Raw genomic sequence first — 13,105 nt, forward strand, 5'->3', positions numbered from 1 at the left:
TGCGCCCGGGCATGGGAGCTGTCTGAGCTGGGGTCGCTCCGATGCTTGCGGGACGGCCCCCTTCGGCACCTGCTCCGCGTCGGCTTCCCAGGCATTCCCGGTGCGCACGCCTGCAGCCCTGGGAGTGAAGCTCCGCTCGAGGCTTCCCAGACTTGGTTTGTGGGAAGAGCACGAGGTGCGGGGCGTCCCTGGTTCATGCCCTGAGGCCAGGCTGTAACCGCAGGTCTTCAGGCTGTGGCGGCGACTGTCAGGTGTGTTGGCCCGCTCGGCCGACCTGGTGTAGGGGGCGTCTGCCTGTGCATGGGGCAAAACCGAACTCCTTGGCAGGGGGAAGTGTTTGTGCCAGAACTTGATCATTAACCTGCCTTATTGCGAAAAGTGGGTCAGACCAGAGTTGCTGTTTTTAAAGCAAAGGTCGTTAGTGTGGAGTCAAGCTCCCAGCGATCCCCCATGGTGGCTGTGTGGTGGTGACTGTGGCAGTGGCTGCAGCTTGTCTCGGGGGGCGGGGGCCTGCTTTCCCTTTCTCCTGAGCCCCTTCTCTTCCCTCTGTTACCTCCGCCGTCTCTCAGACTCCAGCTTTGGGGCTGGAATCCCCTTGCCAGACCTTCAGTCGTCATCTTCCTCAGGCCTGGGCTGCGGTCCTCTTTGCTCCGGGTGGCAGTGGGGGTGCAGAGCTACTCCTGTCCCCCAGTTCCTCCCGCCTCTGTCGACTGTCCTCAGTTGGGACTTGTGGTCTTAACGCCTCATCATCTCCCTTCCCAGCTTCAGTGAGGGCACCAGGGCTGACTTGGGGATCAGGATGGGGACAGCGTTCGGCCCTCTGACCCTGTTCCCATCATAGCAGAGTTACCTTGGGGTGAGGGACAGGTGCTGGGGCAGTACTGCTGATTGCCTAGACAAGGCCAAGGTTTGGGCAGCACAGCAAATGCTGATCGCCCCAACCTACCAGGCTTTGTGCTGATGTGGTTCTGAATCCGTGTGGGCAGGCTAGATAAGAGGAGTTTGGCTGATTTCCCCTTTAGCAGAGACCTGAAGAGTCGAAGTGACTTGCCCAAGGTCACACAGCGATTTAGTTGTTAAGGGAAGTGTTTAGATTCCAGCTCATGGCCAGCAAGCCAAGGCTGCCGTGGCCAGGCCCAGAGGAAGTTGGGACAGGCGTGTTGGTTTGGATCACATGCTGAGAACGAGGGGGCCGAGGAGCATCTGTTGGAGGATTTCTGTGAGGGAGTCAGTGAAGCCCCTTCCTAACTGTGCTGGTGGTGGGGCTCTGTCTGGGGTAAACTGAGTCAGGGAAGGGCACAGCTATTTGGGGAAACTGGGAGCATATTCGTGGGCAGGACATGGGCTCCTACGTCCCTGGGAAGCTAGTACAGGTAGCTAAGACTTACATTACAGCCAGCCCGGATCTGTTGAAAGGAAGGAGCCTTAATGAAGACCCACCCCGCTGCAAGCTGGGGCCCACCTGAGCATCAGAACGAAGGCTTCTGACCTCTGAGATCCAGCTCTGGAAGGCTCTTCAGTCCCCTTAAGAAGGAGGTGATCAAGGCCATTGAGGGTGGGGGGCAAGGGTTGGTTACCTTCCTGGGAATACAGTGGCTTTTAGGGGTTAAGAGAACAGGCAGGTTTTTCAGGTCCACAGTGGTGTGTCAGGTTCCTTCTGCCCAGGGGAGAGCTCCCTGGAGTTGAGGCCCAGAGGGGGAGGAGGAGGAGGCTGGCAGCTGGAGAAGGAGTCTAGGGGCTAATGGGAGCTCCCCAAGAGTATCCTAAAGCTCCTCTCTTGGATGGGATGTGGGGAGAGCAGCTTGAGGAACTCTGGACTGTCCTCAGGCCCTGAACACCTGCCTCTGGCCTGGGTGGGACAGGAAGGAGGCAAACAAGTGCCTGGTCTGTGGGTTCTTCGATAGGCCGCCTGCCTGCCCCATTGCCTTTCCCTGAAGCCCTGGGCTCCTGGGACGGGTGATGCACCTTTTAGGACCCTACTTCCTGCTGGAGCCTCAACTGCCGAGGCCTTGGCTGGGGCGTGGCCTGGCCCTGGCACGATCTTCTGAGTGAGATTGTGCCTGGCTTGGGCAGCTCACAGGCCCTCTGAGGAGGCCTAAGTTTCTTTTCTAGTTCCTCCTGTCTGCTGCCTTTGGGCTCCCTGCGCCTCCAGGCCTGCTGGGGTGCACTTTACCTCTTCACTGGCATCTGAGTTTGTGTGTATGCAGAGTGCTGCTGGGCCCCGTTCTCCCGCTCTGCAGAAGGCCTCCTTTTCCCCTCCTCGAAAGCTCACATCCTCAGAGGTGCGGGCGGGAGAGGAGGGAGTAGTGGCCTGAGGGTGTAGAGGCCTTGGCGGATGCTGTGCCTGGGATAGATCTGCCCCCGGGTAGAGTCTTGAGGCCTGGAGAAGGAAGCAGGTGCAGCCCACCTGTGGGTGCTGCCGGGCCCCTAGGGAGGGCGTGGGTGGGCTGCGCTGCACGGGAGTGGGTCAGTAGGAGTGGGTCGGCGGGAGCGGGTTGGCAGGGGCTGGTCGGTAGCCTGCGCTCTGTGGGAGTGACTCAAAAGCCATGGGCTTGGGCATTTGACACACCTGTTTTTTCTTTTTTTTAAACTTAATCCCAAATGTGATAGTAACACCTGGTTTTTTCTTGCTCTGGGTTGGCTGCCTCTTGCCTCTGTGACCTTGGGCAGCTGCTTCCTAGCCTTCTGGAGCCTCAGTTTCCTCAGGTGAGATGGGCTGGCCAAGCCAATTTAGGGAGCTGCCGTAGGTGAGATGGGCTGGCATGGTGGTTCAGGGAGCTGCCGTGGGCTGGGCCTAGCGTGAGTCCTGGCTCTGTGGTAACCAGAACGTAGGTGGTTGTCAACACTGCTCTGGGGTCACTGCCAGGCTGCCCTCCCCCAGCCCTGCCTCCGGAGGGTTAGGGTGTATTTTGCGAGGGGATAGGAGCAGAGGGGCTCTGCCTAGGCCTGGTCCTTCTCCTCTGGTCATTGTGTGAGACACAGAACCTTCCATGGGGGCTGTGAAGCAGCCCAGGGTCTGCCTGATCCCTGGTCCTGGAGAGGGGAGGGGATGGAGTGAGAGCCTGACTCCCGCCCACCCTGGGTAGGGTGGATGCTGGGGCAGTCCTCACTGGGCCCTGGCAGCATGTCAGAGGCCCTGGGAAGGCGCCCTGGCCAGCTGGGCTCCTCCCCCGCTGCGCGGCCGCCGGCCTCTTGCTGCCAGCTCTGCTCTCCCCTGGGAGAGACTTGGTTCCCTCCTGGCAGGGCCGGGGCTGCTGGGAAGGGAAGATGGAGCCTGCCAGCTTCTTGATGGAGCCTGGAGGCCAGGGGCACGGGTGCAGTTGTCCTCTGGGAAGCTGGGGGCCCATCCCCCTCCCTCCCAGCAGAACCAGTGACTCCCAGGAAGGGGCTGGCAGCCAGGTCACCTGCAGGGGGCAGCAGGAGCCAGAGGTCCCAGCCAGGCCCTTGGCCCAGGGACAGCGGGGTGCTCAGTGTCTGGGACTGGTGGGCAGAGGCAGCCACCTTATGGCCTGGGCCCGGGTCTGTGCCAGCTGTTGCCGGCAGCTGGCGGAAGCAGTCCTGTTCACCCCCACTGGGGTGGGAGCTGAGGAGAGGACCCCTTTACTGGGCCCTGCCCCTGCCAGCCAGTCTCCTACGCCCTCAATCTTGAGGGGTCCAGGTACCCCAAGTTCTGGGTTCTCTGATTCCCCTAGCAGCTTTGCCGGCAGTGACCCCCTCTCTAGGGGGCATAGGGAGGCGGGCCTGAGTGCTGATAGCAGCTCCCCCTGGGGTCCTGGGGCCATTGGGTTATCCTGGCCCACAGCTGTCCTTCTGGCCGACCTTGAGCGGGATGCCAGGCAGGGGGAGTGTGCCCTTCCTAGGGCTGCCACGGCAGGCCTGGCCCCGCTGAAACCCGAAGCCAGCCAGAGCTCCAGCCCCGGACCGACTGGCTGCATTAGGGCAAGGGTAGCGGCTGAGGCTGGAACGAGGCACCCAGGCAATGCTGGGGCTGATGTGGAGAGCCGGCTGCCTTGCTGCCACGGCCATCCTGAGACTCCAGAGCCGAGGGCAGGGCAGCTGCCAACTGCACCAGGTGAGCACCGGGACCTGGTGAGCCAGCCAGTTGTGTGTGGGGGAGATCGCTCCGCCTTCATCCAGGGGTGGGGAGACCTTTGGGGTTTCTTGGAGGAAGGTTCGGGGCAGGACATGCTGTCCTGGGGAGAGGAGGTCCATGGGCAGCCAGTCACATTCCTTTGAAACCAGATCAGGGAATAGGTACCCCTGAGGGTGGTCTCCCTGGGCTGGGGAAGGAGAGTGGGAGCCGGGGCCGCCTTGCCTTGTGCTCCCTCCTTTCTGTCCTCCCATTCCAGACAGGCGGAAGAACACAGGCTGTCTCTGTCTAGGTATTTGACGCCCCGCTTCTAGGATCTCACAGCGCAAAACCGCTGTTCGATATTGGGTGGGGGCTCTTCCTGCTTCTCTCCTTCCAGGGGCTTTTGGCAGCCGGCACAGCCTTTCTCAGGGACCCTGTGGGGGGTTCCTGGCTCCCGGCTGCAGGTGCCTCCACCTGGCTGCCCTGCTCTTGCCTTTTGAAAGCTGACCGACCACCGCCCAGCTGTCATCTGCTGTGTCCCTAGAGTCAGGCAGGTGTTCGCCTGGAGGGGGGCTGCTCCCTTGCTAGCAGCTTGGAGGTGTCCTTGCCGGGGCGGTTGGGTCCTGGCAGGGAGGTCTTTGTGCATCCTTGTGGTTCCTAGGAGTCCACGGCAGGCTTGGAGAGGGTGGGGTGGGGATGGAGAGGCGTGACAGACACAGTCATTGAAAGTCCTCAGCGGCCAGAGTGGAGGGCGGTGCTGCGGTGTGGGGTGCAGGCCGCAGGAGGGGGTCTGGGCCCTTTCTGACTTGGTTGACCTTAGGCCAGGCTCCGAGCCTTTCTGGCCTTCAAATACCCCTCTTTGGGGGAAGGGGGAAGAGACTGTCTGGGCTCTCAGAGGTCCTGTTTTCTCATTTACTCGTGGGGTTCCAGGGAAAGGGAGTGGCTCTCCAGGCCCCGGGCTCTGCCTTTCTGTGCCGGCCCCATCCCCTCCCTGAGGCTTCTGCTCCGCGTTTCTGGGGGGTCCGGACTGGGACCACACAGTTCTGGGAGATGTACCTGTCCCTACTCCTGAGAGCTGGGCAGGGAAGGGGAGGTGGGTCTCGATGGGATGGGCAGAGCTGGGTGAGCTGTTCTTTCTGGAAGGGAACCCAGGCCGTCCTCAGAGTTGGCACCGTTGAGCTTCAAGCCAAGCCAGGCAGGTGAGCCTGGCCGATGGGCAGGTCCTGGGGCCAAGGTCCTCGTCTCCCAGATGGGTGCCCAGGCAGGCCTGTGTCTGCTGGAGGTGATGAGAGGCGGTCTTTGGCTCCTCCGCGGAACAAGGGGCTCTCCTTTGTTCCACTGGTGCCTGGGTAGGAATGCAAGGTTTTGTCACCTCCTCCCCACCCTGCTGGATTGGGTGCTGTGTACAAATATTGGACTTAGCTACAGGTTTGCAGTAAGTACCTTATTTATTGCCTTTTTTGTTGAGCCTGGGCAAGATAGAACGTGGTGGTTAGAGCTGGTGAGGACGCCACTCTGGGTGCAGAATGTCTCTGGGAATGAAAGGGGGGTGGGGTGTGATCCCGCCATTAAGGGTCGTTTGGGCAGGCTGCCGAAAAGGTTTATTTCTCCTAGGCCTTGAAGGGTGAGTCAGTGTTTGCTGTACACAATGGGATGTCAGGGGCAGCACACGCACAAGCACAGCGGTGGGAGGGCAGTAGGCGGCCCCAGGCTTCCATGGTGTGATGTCCTTAGGCCTCAGCAGGGAGCAGGCAGGAGCCCAGGCTGACTTCAGGTGGGTGCCTGAGAGCACTGGCCTAAGACGCTTGGTCTTGTAAGCAGTGGGCTTCCCAGGAGGAAGGTGGCCCTGCTGAATAGAGGAAATGCCTGCCCCAGGGCAGTGGCTGCAGAGGCCAGGTCCTGTGGGTGGGTTGGGAGATACCTAGTGGGTGACTAGATAGAGCAGGCCCCGGTGTGAGGAGGAAGATGAGTTCCGTTCCTGCAAGACGAGTCTTCAGTGACGCCTCAGGGCCAGCCACTTGTTGATGCCTGGGAGGCGGCCGTCTCCTTGGTCCAAAAGGCTGGAGAGGGGACAGGATTGGCCATGTGAGCCACGAGGCAGGAGTGTATGGGAGGGGCTGGGGTCAAAAGGAGGAGAGGCTGGGCCCGGGCACACCCCTGCAGCCCCGCTGCAGCCTGGGACCTCAGCTCAGTGGGGATGGAAGAGGATGGGGCTGGAGGGGGAGGGGCAAGGGCACTGCGTGGGTCAGAGAAGACGAGAGGAAGAGGGGCTGCTGCTGGGAAGCCAGGTGTGTTAGGGCCGGAGGAGACCCTTGGGTTTGGCTTGTAGGGTGGCTTTGGTGACCCTGGGGAGAGTGGTTTGGGCCGCGTGTTCAGGTTCCACACTACAGTGGGTCCAGGAGCAGTGGCTGGGAGGGCGGCTGGGTGTGTGAGTGGCCTGCAGGTGTGCGGAGGGCAGGGCGAGACCGCGCGGCTGGGGCGTGTGAGGTCAGGTGGACGGCACCCCGGACCAGCGAGGCTGCCTGATTCTGATCCATTCTTGTCCCACAGAGCTGCCATCAGTCATGCTCTTAAACGGGGACTGCCCAGAGAGCCTGAAGAAGGAGGAAGGGGCGGCCGAGCCACCCAGGGAAAATGGGCTTGATGAGGCCGACCCGGGAGACGAGACCACCGGCCAGGAAGTCATTGTCATTCAGGACACGGGCTTTTCTGTGAAGATCCTCGCCCCTGGGATCGAGCCCTTCTCCCTGCAGGTAAGATGGAGGAAGTTGTTGGGGACCAGGCCTGAGCCTGCTGGGGAGGGTGAGCTGGAAAGCTCCTCCTGCCCCACACTGTGGCAGGAAACTGAGGAACCCGTGCGCTCCCCGGAGTCGCCCAGCAAGCGTGATAGACGTGGGAATCGAGCCCAGGGTCAGGTCGTTGCCCCATTGCTAGAGGACGGCGACCAGCTGGGCCCGCCAGCCCTATGTGGGGAGGGGAGTGATGGTGGCTGGGTCGTGTTGGCATCCCAGGACGCCCCAGCCTCTTGCTGTGTGCCCTCAGGCAAGTCAGCTCTCTCGGCCGTGATTTTACCATCTGCCAGAGGGGAGGGTGGTATTGGGTAATCTCCAAGGGCAGAGCCAACGTGGAGGTCTTGCAAGCCGGTGACTCAGTGGGGAATGAGGCAGGGCCGTCGTGTGTCTCAGCATCCACAGGCTTGGGCCCCAGAGCACCCCTTCTGGAAGGTGAAAGCCATTTGCTCCAGGCCCCTTAGCACTGGGCAAGGACGGGGGTGAGGCTGCCGTCAGAATTCTGACCCCCTGTTCTTCCGTCTCCCCTTCTCCGCTCGGGGGTTGCTCCTGGTCTGCAGGGCCGAGTTGGTGGGCCACGCTCCAGGCTGCACACACAGGGCGTGGCACGTGTGGACACGGCCTGGATTTAAAAGCCAGAAAGTGGGAAGTCGAGTATTTGGGGCATTTATTCTGGGGACCAAGGTACTTTGGGCTGGGGACAAGGTGGTATTGTCCTTGCTCTCTGCTACATGGCCTCTCACCAGGGTGGTCGGGGCCTTCTCCCTGCAGGTGTCCCCACAGGAGATGGTGCAGGAGATCCACCAGGTGCTCATGGACCGTGAGGACACGTGTCACCGCACCTGCTTCTCGCTGCACCTGGACGGCAACGTGCTGGACCACTTCTCGGAGCTGCGCAGTGTTGAGGGGCTGCAGGAGGGCTCCGTGCTGCGCGTGGTGGAAGGTTGGTCTGGACGTTGGGCGCCTTCCCAGGGGAGGGTCCACGGAGGCAGAGGCAGGCAGCACCATCCATGCCAGGGTCCCTGTGTCACAGATGAGCTCATGGAGGCAGGATTGGAGTGCAGGTCTGCTTCTCAGGCCATCACACCTATATCTGCCAACTTCACAGCCCATGGGTTGAAGAACAGAGCCGTGGGCTGGGCGTGGTGGTTCACGCCTGTAATCCCAGCAGTTTGGGAGGCCGAGGTGGGTGGATCACCTGAGGTCAGGAGTTGGAGACCTGCCTGACCAACATGGTGAAACCGCATCTCTACTAAAAATACAAAAAGTTAGCCGGGCATGCTGGCACACGCCTGTAATCCCAGCTACTTGGGCGGCTGAGGCAGGAGAATCACTTGAACCTGGGAGGCAGAGGTTGCAGTGTGCCCAGATCGTGCCACTGCACTCCTGCCTGGGCAATAAGAGCGAAACTCCATCTCAAAAAACAAACAAAAGAACAGAGCCATGATTCTAAAACAGAAAAATCCGGCAGTACCGTGCCAGGGCTTGCAGCCAGCCCAGGCCAGTTCCGTAGAGATGAATGAGAAGTCCCAAAAGTTCCCTAGCCCTGGAGTGGGGAGGGCGGGCACAGTGAGGTGCCATCAGGTTGGTCCGTGGCCTTGAGTTTTCTGGGTAGAAGCTGCTCAGGTTCCCCACCCAGGGCCTGTTGAAAGCAGTGACGGAAAAGATCTGTAGCTCAACAGCGCCCACGGTTGATCACGGAACCTCTCCCCACCACCAAAAACGCCGCCATTAAAATCCCATGAAACCGCATGGTGGGCAGTGTCGACAATGGGGGCCTTGGAAAGTCGTCAGGCCACCCCTCCACGAGGCTACCTCGGGAGAGCAGGGCAAGGCTGTGCTGTGGAAGCCCCGAAGCTCCAGGAGCCCTGTCCCCCCGAGACGCTGGCGCACAAAAGCAGGCGGCCGCGTGTGTGCTTCCGAGGCATCTGGCAGAAAGTTCTTTATGAACAAAGATCCCTGCTCACCAGTAGGCAGAGTTTGTGTGTGTGTGTGTGTGCGCGCGTGTGTGTGGTGTCAAAACCAGAACTCCAGCTTATGTGTTCATAGTGGAATTGGAAAACGGAAGCCTAGAGTTGAAAATTAAAACCACTATGTTAGCACCCCCGAAACCTGTTTGGTGCTGAGCAGGTTGTTCAGGGTTCAGGGCTCTGGTGACGCCGTCCCCTCCCGCCTTCCTGACAGAGCCGTACACGGTGCGTGAGGCCCGCATCCACGTGCGCCACGTCCGAGACCTGCTCAAGAGCCTGGACCCATCCGATGCCTTCAACGGGGTTGACTGCAACTCCTTGTCCTTCCTGAGTGTCTTCACCGACGGCGACCTGGGAGGTGCGGGAGGCATGGGGGCCGGGGATTGGACCAAGGGGCGGGGAAAGGTGGGGGGCTGGAGAAGGGGCCGAGGGACCTGGGCCTGAGGCACCCAGACCAGGGCATCGGCAGGTGGGGAGACGGCTGGCCCTGGTGGCTCTGTGCTGAGGACCAGCCTCGGGTCCCTTAGACAGCGGGAAGCGGAAGAAGGGCTTGGAGATGGATCCCATCGACTGTACACCGCCCGAGTACATCCTGCCAGGGAGCCGGGAGCGGCCACTGTGTCCCCTGCAGCCCCAAAACCGCGACTGGAAGGTAGGATCCTGGGGGAGGGAGCAAGAGGGTCCCTGGCGGGGTGGAGGCCCCACACCAGAGGCCTGGCCCCTCAGGCTCAGCCACTCCCGCAGCCCTTGCAGTGCCTGAAAGTACTCACCATGAGCGGCTGGAACCCGCCCCCGGGGAACCGGAAGATGCATGGGGACCTCATGTACCTGTTTGTGATCACGGCCGAGGACCGGCAAGTCAGCATCACCGCGTCCACACGGGGCTTTTACCTGAATCAGTGAGTCCCTGCCAGCCCACCACGCCCCCCTGCCTTGCCGGCTGTTCTGGGTCTGGGCAGACACCTGGGCCCCCGCTCAGTGCCCCCCTCTCCCTGCAGGTCCACGGCTTATCACTTCAACCCCAAGCCCGCCAGCCCCCGCTTCCTCAGCCATTCCCTGGTGGAGCTGCTCAACCAGGTCAGCCCGGCCTTCAGGAAGAACTTCGCTGTGCTGCAGAGGAAAAGGTAGTGCCTGCGCCCTCCCGCCCGTCTCGTGGCACACGGGGCATGGGGTGAGCCGGCCCCGCACTCCAGTGCTCCTGTCTGGAGAAACCGCCCTGCGCCCCCAGTGTTGGAGTCCCCGCTCTAGGGAGCTGTCAGTCGGTGCGGAGACAGCAGCTGCGGGAGGGGGCCCGTGCGCTTCGCTCGGACCTCAGGGCGGTGTCTCAGGGTAGGAGATGCCGGGGCAGGCGGGGGCCTCAGGAGAGGGCCCGTGGCGGGGCTCTGAGCTTGGTGGGCTGCGCCATCTTCCCCTCCCCTGCCTGCCACAGGGTCCAGCGCCACCCGTTCGAGAGGATCGCCACCCCATTCCAGGTGTACAGCTGGACAGCACCCCAGGCGGAGCATGCCATGGATTGCGTGCGCGCAGAGGATGCCTATACCTCGAGGCTGGGCTACGAGGAGCACATTCCTGGACAGGTGCCTGCGGCCTGGCCCTGCCCTCGCTGGGCACCCCTGCCCTCCTGGGTGCTGGGCTGGTTCCCTGCACTTCCTGGAAGCCCCATGCTTGACTCTTCATTTGCGAGTCTGGGGCTCTTCTCAGGAAGGTGGAAGGAGGGACTGCCCAGAGCAGGTCACAGGGCACAGGCTGAGCCCATATCTCCCTCTCTGATCGCTCTGCAGACCCGAGATTGGAATGAGGAGCTGCAGACGACGAGGGAGCTGCCTCGCAAGAACCTGCCTGAGCGGCTGCTCCGAGAAAGGGCCATATTCAAGGTGCCTGCAGCCTCTGCTGACCGGCAGTCTCAGGCCCACCGTCTACCTGCTGACGGTTTTCTTGTGGACAGGAGGAAAGCAAGGGAGGCAGGGGCAGCCCTAACCCTGTCAGGTTCCCCAAAGGCCAGTCAGGGTGTCCTGCAGGGTCTGCTAGTCGTCTGCCTCCCAGCAGACCATCCCGGTACCTTTTTCTGGTCTCTTTGAGGCTCTGAGTCCGTGGGAGGAGCGGGCCCTGCTTCCCGTAGGGACTGAGTGTCCAGGGCCATCCAGCTTCCCGCCCTCAACTGACTGCTGCGGGGCTTTTGCCTGGGCGAGCGCTGGCCAACCGTGGCCCTTCTAGGGCGGGAGCTCATCTGCATTAACACTTTTAGCTGGCTGGGGTTTAAAAGTTATTAGCACTGGGTTAGTAAGAGAAATGAGGAGAAGTAGTTGCTTAAAAGAAAAATCTCAGGCCAGCTTCGGGAGCTCATGCCTGTAATCCCAGGACTTTGGGAGGCCGAGACGGGCAGATCACAAGGTCAGGAGTTCAAGACCAGCCTGGCCAATATGGGGAAACCCCATCTCTACTAAAAATACAAAAATTAGCTGGGCATGGTGGTGGGCACCTGTAGTCCCAGCTACTCAGGAGGCTGAAACAGGAGAATCGCTTGAACTCAATAAGCGGAGGATGCAGTAAGCTGAGATTGCACCACTGCACTCCAGCCTGGCGACAGAGCAAGACTGCATCTCAAAAAACATCTCAGCCAGGCACCGTGGCTCACGCCTGTAATCCTAGCACTTTGGGAGGCTGAAACGGGGGGATCACTTGAGCCCAAGAGTTGGAAACCAGCCTGGGCAACTTGGTGAAACCCTGTCTCTGCAAAAAATACAAAAGATTAGCCGGGCATGGTGGCATGTGCCTGTAGTCCTGGCTACTCAGGAGGCCGAAGTGGGAGGATCGCCTGAGCCAGGGGAAGTTGAGTGAGCTCAGATCTCGTGCCACTGCACTCCAGCCTGGGCAACAGAATGAGACCCTGTCTGAAAAAAAAAAAAAAAAAAACTTTCCATCGTTTTACTGCCTAGAGATGATAATTATAGAAACAAAAACTCATTTCTCAGTTACCAACTTCCCCTAGAGATGGTGCCAAGTGCGTTATAGACACTATTTTGTGTAATATTTTGGACTTGTAAATACCTTTATCTGTTCAAGTACACCTGGCACATAACTGGTGGGTCCCAAACTTGCCCACACTTGTTAATCACTCAGCTCTGCTGTCTCCCTGAGCACAAGTGTATTTTCAAAACATGGAGGTTTTGTTTGTTTGCTTGCTTTTTTGAGATGGAGTGTCACTCTGTCCCCCAGGCTGCAGTGCAGTGGTGTGATCACTGCAACCTCTACCTCCTGGGTTCAAGCAATTCTTCTGCCTCAGCCTCCCAAGTAGCTGGCACTACAGGCGTGCACCACCATGCCTGGCTGTTTTTTTTTTTTTTTGTATTTTTATTAGATATGGGGTTTCACCATATTGGTCAGGCTGGTCTCGAACTCCTGACCTCGGGTGATCTGCCCGCCTGGGTCCCTCAAAGTGCTGGGATGACAGGCGTGAGCCACCGCGCCCGGCGAAAACATGGTTTTCTTGCCCTTTTCTACATAATGAGGAAACTCAGGCTCTGGGTCCCTGGGTTTCCAAGGCAGGGCTGGTTGCCCTGGCGGTCTAGGTGCGCTTGGCCAGGTGGATGCAGGCTCTCCTGGGCAGGGCCTCTTACCCTCCCCTCCTCGACCCCCGCAGGTGCACAGCGACTTCACCGCGGCAGCCACCCGGGGTGCCATGGCCGTCATTGACGGCAATGTGATGGCCATCAACCCCAGCGAGGAGACCAAGATGCAGATGTTCATCTGGAACAACATCTTCTTCAGCCTGGGCTTCGACGTCCGAGACCACTACAAGGACTTCGGGGGGGACGTGGCAGCCTACGTGGCGCCCACCAACGACCTGAACGGCGTCCGCACCTACAACGCGGTGGACGTGGAGGGGCTGTACACGCTGGGCACGGTGGTGGTGGATTACCGCGGCTACCGCGTCACGGCCCAGTCCATCATCCCCGGCATCCTGGAGCGGGACCAGGAGCAGAGCGTCATCTACGGCTCCATCGACTTCGGGAAGACCGTGGTGTCGCACCCGCGGTACCTGGAGCTGCTGGAGCGCACGAGTCGGCCCCTCAAGATCCTGCGGCACCGGGTGCTCAACGACCGGGACGAGGAGGTGGAGCTCTGCTCCTCGGTCGAGTGCAAGGGCATCATTGGCAACGACGGGCGCCACTATATCCTCGACCTGCTGCGCACCTTCCCCCCAGACCTCAACTTCCTGCCGGTGCCTGGCGAGGAGCTGCCTGAGGAATGCGCCCGCGCCGGCTTCCCGCGCG

General features: G+C 60.6%; 1 protein-coding gene across 1 annotated transcript in view; it reads left to right on the forward strand.

The window, feature by feature from the left end:
• Positions 1 to 13,105, forward strand: part of CLUH (clustered mitochondria (cluA/CLU1) homolog) — a 21,779-nt gene that overhangs the window by 803 nt on the left and 7,871 nt on the right. Inside the window, exons 2-10 of the mRNA XM_011987276.1 lie at positions 6,623 to 6,825; positions 7,633 to 7,804; positions 9,046 to 9,189; positions 9,359 to 9,483; positions 9,576 to 9,730; positions 9,830 to 9,955; positions 10,261 to 10,408; positions 10,613 to 10,705; positions 12,472 to 13,104. Coding sequence (XP_011842666.1) covers positions 6,637 to 6,825; positions 7,633 to 7,804; positions 9,046 to 9,189; positions 9,359 to 9,483; positions 9,576 to 9,730; positions 9,830 to 9,955; positions 10,261 to 10,408; positions 10,613 to 10,705; positions 12,472 to 13,104 — 1,785 coding nt within the window. The 5' untranslated portion in view covers positions 6,623 to 6,636. The remainder of the gene's footprint in view (positions 1 to 6,622; positions 6,826 to 7,632; positions 7,805 to 9,045; positions 9,190 to 9,358; positions 9,484 to 9,575; positions 9,731 to 9,829; positions 9,956 to 10,260; positions 10,409 to 10,612; positions 10,706 to 12,471; position 13,105) is intronic.

This window comes from Mandrillus leucophaeus, unplaced genomic scaffold (assembly GCF_000951045.1).
Source record: "Mandrillus leucophaeus isolate KB7577 unplaced genomic scaffold, Mleu.le_1.0 Scaffold306, whole genome shotgun sequence".
NCBI lineage: Eukaryota > Metazoa > Chordata > Mammalia > Primates > Cercopithecidae > Mandrillus > Mandrillus leucophaeus.